General features: G+C 50.0%; 1 protein-coding gene across 2 annotated transcripts; it reads left to right on the top strand.

Annotated features, from left to right (window-relative positions):
* Window positions 1–1,030: 1,030 nt before the first annotated feature.
* Window positions 1,031–5,139, top strand: ZFP36L2 (ZFP36 ring finger protein like 2). 2 transcript variants are annotated; one of them, XM_034060313.1, is made up of 2 exons: window positions 1,031–1,287; window positions 1,803–5,139. In XM_034060313.1, exons 1-2 carry the CDS (start codon window positions 1,237–1,239, stop codon window positions 3,204–3,206), a joined length of 1,455 nt encoding a protein of 484 aa, XP_033916204.1. In that variant the 5' UTR covers window positions 1,031–1,236; the 3' UTR covers window positions 3,207–5,139. The 2 variants fall into 2 exon arrangements, with proteins under 2 accessions (XP_033916204.1, XP_033916203.1); XM_034060312.1 differs by having other exon boundaries at window positions 1,800–5,139.
* The last annotated feature ends 4,557 nt before the right edge of the window (window positions 5,140–9,696 follow it).

The following is a 9,696-nucleotide window of genomic DNA, read 5'->3' as shown; positions in this document are numbered from 1 at the left end:
CCTTTTTCCTGCCCCATTTGTCCCGGGACTGAGCAAACGCGGGGAGGGGGAGGGGAACTGACGACGGCAAAGATTCAGATCCGCGGCCTCCACCGCCTTCCCCTCCGCATTTGAGCGGCCTTATCTGAGCGAAGGGGCGGAGCGGGCTGTTCTGCCTTGGCCGGCAGCCTGTTCGCCCTCGCCCGGGAACAGCCCCGCCGACTTGGGCCTGCTACTGCCGCTGCCTTCGCCTCCGGCCTCGCAACGGCGAGTCGGGGGCCGCGACGGGGATCGGCTGGAGGCGGGCGCAGCGCCGGCTGGTCAAATCGCTGTGGCACAGAATTGGGGGGGGGGGGGGAGAAATCCGTGGACGGGGGCGGGCCAGGCGGTGACGGGCCTGCCTGCCAAACTCTCCCGAACTTGGAACAAAAACAAACCCAAACCTCCGCCTCCCTGTCCCCCCCCCCCCAAAAAAAAACAACAAACCAAACCCAACGAGAGGGTCCGGACGCTCAGCCCGAGGCCAGCAGTCGTACCGCCGGTCGCACCGGGGCAGCTTAGGCCCGACCTTTGTTTCAAACCAATTACGTGGCAAAAATGTATTTTCCGCGGGGCGGACCGAAGAGGTGTCCACTCCGCACCGCGCACCGGCCTCCGCTCGGCGGCAGCCTCTACCCGCCCAGGAAGGCATCGCGGCCGACTCCCGTCCCTGGAAAGAAGGGGACTATGGCTGCAGCAACCGTGTCGGTGTCTGGGGAAGGGCACGAAGGGCGCTTAGCAAGGCCTGAACTCTTTCGTGCCAGTTCCGTGCCATGCGTGCCCCAGCTCCGTCCCATCTTGCCCTCGCTGTGGGCGCACTCAACTCGGGGGCACCGGGGTCTAGCTGAGAGCAGCACTACTCGCTCATAGCTCCAACTCAACCCACCACTCAAACCCCGACCCCCTGCCCGACTTGGGCGGTCCCGCCGGGCTGCGCGGGGCCTGCCGGGCGGGGCGGACAAGAGAACCGCCCCGCGGGCCTTGGCGGCGGCGTTTATATGGAGGCGGCGCGAGGAGCCGCGGAGTTCCCGCAGTTGGCTTGCTGCTGTGTAGCTGTTGTTGGCGTTCTTGGCCCGGCACCCGCCGGGAAAAAGACGGGACCATTTCGGATCTCAAGCAAACAGCCACCTCCTGTCTAGTCGTGGCTTTTCCAAACCCTCCGAGGAGAGCGGGATCTTTTGGTCCTTCCTGTATTTCCGACCATTACAGGATCTAGAAATGTCGACGACACTTCTATCTGCCTTCTACGACATTGATTTCTTGTGCAAGGTAGGGAGAAGGAGTGTGATCCCCAGGCGCGACCCTGGCCGGTGCCGCAGCTTGGCGGGCGTTGCTCGGGCCGGGGTTGAACTTGCCCGGGACGGGACGGGACTGGACGGGGCGGTTGGCGGGCTTTGTAGGGCGGGCTGCCTCCTGACAACTGCTGGGTTACGGCAGCGTGGGCCCCGCTGCAAGGCGGCCGATGTAAGGCTGCGAGCCCCAGAGTACGGGGGCTTTGGGGGTATTTTTTACTCTGGAGCCGCTCGCCGCCGGCCGTGCGCTGCAGAGAGGAACTTTGTAAAAGTTGCGTGTGCAGGAAAGCCTGCGAAGGGCCTCTTCGCTGCTCTGCCCGCCCGCTCCGGCGCTTGCCGCGCTCCCACGCTGGGGAGAGAGGGCGGTGCGACCCCACCTGCCCCCCCCACCCCCGAGTTGCTGCGGAGAGGCCGCTGGGCTGGCGGTCACCGTGCAACCCCTTCACTCTCCCCTGCTGTCTTCTCCTCCCTCCCTTTCCCCCGCCCCAGCAGACGGAGAAGTCCCTGACCAACCTCAGCAGCATGCTGGACAAGAAGGCCGTGGGGACCCCGGTGACCTCCCCCAGTTCCAGCTTCGCGCCGGGCTTTCTGCGACGGCACTCCACCAGCAACCTGCCGGCGCTGGCCGGTGGGTCCAAATTCCCCAGCCCTGCCGGCTCCAGCTCTTCCTCCACATCTTCCTCCTCCTCTTCCTCCTCCTCCTCGTTCGGCAGCCTGAAGGAGACGGGCTCCGGCGGAGGTGGCAGCAGTAGCAGTCCCACGGCCCTGCTTAACAAGGAGAACAAGTTCCGGGACCGCTCCTTCAGCGAGAACGGCGAGCGCAGCCAACACCTCATGCAGCAGCTCCAGCAGCAGCAGCAGGCGGCGGCGGCCGGCAAGGGGGGCGGTTCCGGTGGCGGCGGCGGGGCCCCCATCAACTCGACGCGCTACAAAACGGAGCTTTGCCGCCCCTTCGAGGAAAGCGGCGCCTGCAAGTACGGCGAGAAGTGCCAGTTCGCCCACGGCTTCCACGAGCTGCGCAGCCTCACTCGCCACCCCAAATACAAGACCGAGCTCTGCCGCACCTTCCACACCATCGGCTTCTGCCCCTACGGCCCGCGCTGCCACTTCATCCACAACGCCGAAGAGCGCCGCCCGGCGCCCGGCGGGGGCACGACCGCCCCTCCTCCCGCCGCCGGCGCGGGGCCTCACCACCACTCTCACCACACTCCTCACCCCGCCGGCAGCACCGGGGACCTCCGCGCGTTTGCTCCCCGTGACCACACGTTGGGCGGCGGCGGGTTCGGGCACCCCCGCGGCGGGGAGCGGCCTAAGCTGCACCACAGCCTGAGCTTCTCCGGGTTCTCCGCCCATCACCACCACCAACCGCCGCACCCCCACAGCGCCGCCCCACCGCCGCCGCCCGCGGGTCGCCTTGAAGCCGCCCTGCTGGAGAGCTCCGGCGGGTCGCGCACGCCGCCGCCCCCCGCTTCTGCGTCGTACTGCGAGGAGCTGCTGTCGCCGGCCTGTGCTAACAACGCCTTTGCCTTCTCTGGGCAGGAGCTAGGCAGCCTCATCGCACCGCTCGCCCTCCACACACAGAACTTCGCTGCGGCCGCCGCTGCTGCAGCCGCCGCCGCTGCCTATTACCGCTGCCAGCAGCAGCCGCCGCCTCCACCCGGTGGGGGCTGCCCGCCGCCCCCTGCATCGCCGCCTTTCAGCTTCCAGCCCCTTCGCCGCCTCTCCGAGTCGCCTGTGTTCGACGCGCCGCCCAGTCCCCCGGACTCCCTCTCCGACCGGGAGAGCTACTTGAGCGGTTCCCTCAGCTCCGGGTCCCTCAGCGGCTCCGAGTCGCCCAGCCTGGACTCGGGCCGCCGTCTGCCTATCTTCAGCCGGCTCTCCATCTCCGACGACTAAGGGAAAGGGAGTACCGGAGGGGCCGGCCCCGCGGCTGCCGGGCAAGTAAGTTAACGAGTGAAGAAAGTGAATCCTTCTCCTCTTCTTCCTTTTTTTTTTTTTATATCTATATATCTTTATATATACACCGAGAGCTGAACAAAGGAAAAAAAGGCTTTTTGCAAAAGGGGCAAATGACGCAAATTAAACAAACCTATTTTTATAAAGAGAACTTGGAAGAAGGGGATTTTTTGTTTTTTTTTTGGAAACAAGTTCTGATCCGCACCAGCAGCAGCCATTCCATCTGTGTTCAGAAAGAGGAGAGAAGAAAACAAAGAGAAAAGAGCATTAGAAAACACACCACCATAAAGCAACAAACAATCCGGGGAGCGCTGGCCCTACTTGCCCAGTGCCTCCGAACCTTCGGACACACACAGAAGGTTACGAAATTGGTTCCTTTCAATGCAGTTTAGATAAAACGCAGAAACATGAAGCCTGTAAAACCTGTCAGCTTTTTTTTTTTTTACGGAAAAGAGGAAAAAATCCCATCATCCTGCCAAGAATATGCCTTGATAACAACCTTTTTTTATATATCTATGTATTATTATTATAACATGCTAAAACCTTCATTCCAAAGTTTTAATATTGGTTCCATTGCCACCACTTAGTGGATGTTTGGCTTAGAACAATTTCTGTTGTTGTTGCTTTATTTGGAAGCACTCAACTGAGTTTAGTTTGTAATTGTTGGAGAATAACTGCTGATTTTGTTTGTTTGTTTTGTTTGTTTTTTAATTTTTTTAGCTGGTTTGAGTTGATTTTGCATGAGTGAGTCACTGCACACCAACTCAAATCTGAAACTATTTAACTTATTTATTATCTTGTGGAAAGTATACATTGGTAATTTGTTCATACTGTATTTATCGGGTATGATGAAAAAAGCAACAGATATATATTCTTTTATTATGTTTAAATTATGATTGCCATTATTAATCGGCGAAATGTGGAGTGTGTTCTTTTCACAGTAATATATGCCTTTTTTGTAACTTCACTTGGTTATTTTATTGTAAATGAGTAAAATTCTTAATTTAAGAGATTGTAATATTTATTTCATTAATTTCTTTCCTTGTTTACGTAAATCTGAAAGATTGCATGGTTTCTGTATAGAAATCGGTCTTGATGCTGTGGAAGTAGTTTGAGGGATTTCTATGGGATTTTTGTAGAATGTAAAATGGTTGTAGCCTGTCTGAGGTGAAAAACAAATGAGAGGAAACAAGCCAGCAGCAAAAAGAGGACTGACTTCACAATCAGAGTGGCAAATCGAATCCAGACTTGTTTAATGTAACCAAAAAGTATTTTTTGTTGCCTAACCACCAATCACACTGTGATAAGAGTCTCAGTATGTAGCAATAATTGGGGGTTCCAGTGTTAGGATGTCTCACAGTGCCTTCTCAAGGGTCCACGCTTGCCTTAAATCTCTCTCTCAACCAAATAAGTATTTTTTTTTCTTAATGCTTGATATGATTTGAATGTAGGGATGGGTTTTAACTGCAGCAAAATTTTGCCACTCTTGGTAAGAATGGAGGCCATCTTTGGATCTGAAACTTCGTATATACCTGAACATATCTTGTTTAAACTGAGTTCCAAAACTTTGGCATTTTATTATTTTTCCTTGTGTAGAGAGTCAGAAGTTTCCTAAAACTTTCCTGGATGGTGGATGAATGAGCGGTAGCTTAGTTTTTGTTTGTACATAGGTACACATTGAGCACTATGTACTCTTTTTGGACTACTTTAACAAGAAGTATGTTTTGAATGTAACTAAAGGATAAGTCAACTTGAGTTGTAATATATTTTTCGGGAGTCAGTTCACTACAGATTGTGTGAGACTGTAAACTTTGTACTGTAAATGTTTTGTAGTTCTCCCAATAAAGTCTTTTTGGAAAAAAAACAGTAAAAAGAGAAGTAACCCTTCCACTGTTGGAAGGCACTGCGTGTGTCTTGTGAGCTAGCACCTCACCCTAACCCCGGTCACCAGTGGATTTAGCTACAGATTAACCCAGCATCAGCACACTCCTGCAGCAATCCCTAGTCACTGGCCAAAGTTAATAAATGCTTCCAGAAGTTTCAGGAGTCTGTGGGTTAGCGGTGTGCTGGATCCTGCTGTTTGAATTACTGGGTTTTGCTTCCAAAGGGGGAAGTATGGGCCTTTGTGACTTAACAGCTGGAGCGGGTGAAGAAATCTAGTAATGGTGTTTATCAGATTGCATTGCTTGTGGGGATATATGTGTGTGCTTGTTAAGGAAGAGGTGGCAGTTTGAGTAATAAAAAGGTGCAATTAAAGTTTACCCTCTGTCCCAGAAGCTCTGTTCCTCTTGCAGGAATAAGGACTCCTGCATCGGCACTCCACCTTGCTGAGAGCATATCTCTTGTTAATTGGGTTGGCATTAAATGTGTTAACCAGTTTTCAAGGCTTGGGGTTTAACTTTTTGAGGATGTATAACAAAATACTCAGTGGATTTGGCTCAGTGTGTTCATTAATGCTGGAGGAATTTTAGCTAATAAGTCCATGCTCAGGTCCATTACTCTAGTCGCTTAAAACTTAAGTCCTGATTTCTACTGGCTTATTTTTGTTCTTTTGTCATGCTACTGATAAATGTTGTTAACGTTATGACATCTCTGTGCTGCCTGGACTGCCACAGGGCTTTCTATAAATACAAGGTAGAATGTAATACCAGTGCCATATGTTTGTGTAACGAACCTTAGACTGACTCTGAGTTTAAAATTAAAACAAATGTAAGCAGTGTATGACAACACAGCCTGGCTGCAGCAATCACCGTTTCTTTTTTTAATGGCTCAGTCTGACATTCTGGCTCAGAATCATTCCTTTACATTCCCAGATTTCTGAAGGAACTTCTTTCTGGTACTTTCTGCAGAATAGCACTGAGCACTGCCAGGTCATTCCCTGGGCATCCCTGGTGCAGGTACTGTGGCTGCAAGAAGGTGTTCACTAGTATTTTGCAGAAGCAGAGAGTAGCTGTTGGTGGTTTGATTGTTGTCTAAGCTGATGTCTTAACCAATTCTGGGGATTTTGAATATAATTGTCAAAGCTGTTCTTTAGGAGTTTTGGAGCAACCTCATCTGGTGGAAGGTGTCCCTGCCTGTGTTGGAGGCTTGGAATTAGATGAGTTTTAAGGTCCCTTGCGGCCCAACCCATTCTATGACTTATTTTCAGTTTTTCTTTCATCCCTAGGTATGCTTTTTGCTTATCTCCCTTGCCCACCTCTTCCCTAAGCTTGCCCTTTTTTTTGCCACAGTAGATAAGGACCTTATTGCTCCACCAGAACAGTACTGGTTTTCTTTTGATTGAACAGGATCTTGGTCTGAGTGCCAGGGTTGGCTTTGGTGCTCCTGGCTGGAAGAAGAGCTTTACAGCAGCTGCCCTATGTGAAACACAGCTGCGCTGGTGTCAGTGCCAGTGTTCTGAGCACTGAAAAGGCTGCCAGGACAGGATGGGTGACAGCCCATGAGTGTCTCCCAGCGGGCTAGTGGCATGCTCTGCACCCTGCTCCAAGTGAATGGTGCTCTGAGGCCACCCATCCTGCCCCCTGTGTTGTCTCTATCTGCAAAAGCCTCCTGCAAAGCAATCTGTTGCAGCATTACGTGTTCAGAAAACTGGAAGTCCTTGAATGGGGTCAATAAATGTCTGCTTCTTGTGCTGCACAATCAAGTGTTAACCTTTAAACTGGTGATTTATATTGTTGATTTAAGCAAATGCTCTCCTGCTTTCATTTCAGAATTCAAGGAAGCATGTAAAGCTGGTCAGACCATTCAAAAATGTCCTAATATTTTGCAATAAATTGATAAACTGCATAAAAAGAACCTGGTTTTCTTCGAGAACTTTGGGTTAAGAAGGAGCAATAAAGTCTTTGCTATTGCCCATTAGAAATGTGGTATTAATAGTTGGGGCACTGAAAATGAATTTGATGATCTGGAAAATGGGATTTTATTAGTTATTGGTGAGGCCTGAGTCTTGCATGCTTGTTTCAGTCGATAATCTGACAGAAACTGGACCAAAAAATGTGTAGGAATAAGGTGCAATGGTACAGACCTTGAAACAGGAATTGATTTAACATGACTAGGTATGATCATTAGGGGGTTTTCAAAGGTATTGAATCAGCAGTTTGATTTTTTTGGCTTAGTGCTCTTAATTTCCTCTTATTTGTGCTGGGATTCTTGGTTTGCCTTCTTCAGGTAGTGTGGGTGTGCTATTAACTGGTGCTGTTGCTTTCTCTGGGCTTTGGGGGTTTTCTGCTAACCCAAGTTAATTCAGAGCCTAAACCTGATTCAGCACACAGACAGATGGATTGACATCACTGAAAATACTCCCAGCAATGTGCCACGGAGTGCAGCAATGCTGCTCTTTGCTTAGCACATTATGGGTGAAGCAAGAGCTGTTTTTGCTGTACCCCCAGGCCAAGCACAGGAGCTGTAATTACATCACAGTGTACACTGGTGGAAGGGTGCCTATCACCACCGGAGGACCTGGTAGGCTGCCGGATCCTCTCCCTGCTGTATTGCTGAATGCAGAATGAAGGAAACCAAGGTTAAATACGTAGGCAGGGGATGAGCCCTTTTTCAGAATCTCACTTGCATGTTGTGCAGTGCAGCTGTTACATTGCTTTGAAAAAGAAATCAGTCTCCTGCTCATGTTTTCATCCCATCCTATTCCATCATTACGTGGGCACCTAATTTTCAAAGAAGGCCCAAGATTTTCATTTTGGTCATTTTTTGTTTATGGTCGAGATGTACTTTGGATTTGCTAGCATGGCATTAAAGCTAAGGGGTCTGTACTGTATAGTTTTAATTGCGGGATCTGTCTTTTCTTGCTGACCTTGCGTGTAAATCTTGCTTGGAGCTTCAGGCAGTGGTGCTCTGTTATTAGGAATACAGGGACATGTCACCTTTTGCTTGTTTAACCTACAGAGCTCTGGAAATGGAAACTTTATTTTCTGACCCTTCAACTTCAACTCAGTTCCCCAGTGTTTAAGGCAAAAGTACTGGGTTTCCCACATTCTTGCATCTGAAGTATATATACATTGTTCCTTTTGCCAACCCTGCATCTGGTTGGTACCTGCCCAGAGGGGCAGGAATATCCTGAATGACCACAGCCAGACCTGCCTGTAAGTGTTCATCTGCCCAAGAAGTAGGTGGAGGGTTGGGATGGAAATGATACACTCGAGGTGATGCAGCAGGCTGGTTCCACCAGAAGGGAGCAGTTGGCTCAGCTCTTCCCCCATCCCTTTCTTGACCCACTCCCTGAGCCAGTTTGGATCATTGATCCAGATAACATTCTGCACCCAGCTTGCTCCGCACGGCCCATGGTGGGCGCTTGGTCCAGGGCCACTAAAAGGTCTCCTCGCCCCCAGCCAGCTCTGGCACTCATCACATCTACCTAGGGGCTGACGCACTGTGTTAACGAGGCAGAATGGGGGGAAATGGTGTTTTCTGCTGGGGTGGGTCAGTGAGGAGTCTGATGAGTTTCATTGCAGGTATGGGGAGGAGGAGAACGTAGAGCCCTGAGTCCTGGTGAGGAGACAGGTATGATGGGATGGAGGAAAGGGGTCTCCCCACCGAGATGCTAGATTGGCTTATCCCTCCTGTATGGGTTTTGCTCCACATTGTTTCCTCCACAGTTCTTTGATAAATTCTTGGTATGCCCATTTTAAAACTTCATTTCTATATTCTAATAATTTTGTATGCAATACAATATTGATTATAAGTGACTCACATGGACCTTGAATACTCCTTGAAAAGATACTGACATTTAAGGGAAGGCTCAAAATCAAAATAGGGCCTAATGAAGGTGAATGAATGTGACCATATCCCTGAACAGTTATTTTGTCTAGTTTATTAGCTATCAAATAATGATTGTGTGGCAAAGCTCTACATCTTCGGAGAAGTTCTGAGTGTGAAAGAAAACACTTTTTCTCAGTTGGCTTAGATTTAGAGGGTTGTGTTATTTTTGCAGCATATGTACTGAAGGATATTAACTTGTAAGTCTAATTTCTGTATTAATATTAAGAATTTAATATTGGAGGGGAGAGTGGAGGATGAAGATACCTCCCTGAAGGTCTAGAGGATTTTGTCTCTGAAAAGAACTTTTTGTCTCAAAGCTTAGTCAAGCAGACACAAGTCATTTCATATCTCCTTTCAGAGAGGGACAGTGTTAATAGAAGCATTTTGGGGTGACACCCCCACCCCCTGCAGATTTGCATACCTGTGGGAAGCAGGCAAAATTACCCTGACAGATCTCCTCTCTGCTGCTGAAGAGGGATAGATAACATCTGAGTAATTCCTATTCTGTACGCTATCTGAGACGGGAGTACAGGGTAATTTAACCTTCATTTTTCTATCATGGTTAATAACATAAACTGGGAGCTGGATATGCTGAAATCTAAATACAAGGGTCCTATATCAATGGATTATTACCTTATCTTCTCTGAATGATGTTCAC

Source organism: Melopsittacus undulatus, chromosome 3 (genome assembly GCF_012275295.1).
Source record: "Melopsittacus undulatus isolate bMelUnd1 chromosome 3, bMelUnd1.mat.Z, whole genome shotgun sequence".
Taxonomy (NCBI): domain Eukaryota; kingdom Metazoa; phylum Chordata; class Aves; order Psittaciformes; family Psittaculidae; genus Melopsittacus; species Melopsittacus undulatus.
Note: the sequence above shows the minus strand (reverse complement) of the source record. Positions and strands in the feature narration are given on the sequence as shown.

What these genes read in the sequence shown, in the direction of transcription:
- ZFP36L2 (XM_034060312.1), top strand. Translation starts at nt 1,237, where the DNA reads ATGTCGACGACACTTCTATCTGCCTTCTACGACATTGATTTCTTGTGC. An exon ending in ACATTGATTTCTTGTGCAAG is followed by an intron (nt 1,288 to 1,799) that starts GTAGGGAGAAGG and finishes CCCCCGCCCCAG; the next exon opens with CAGACGGAGAAGTCCCTGAC.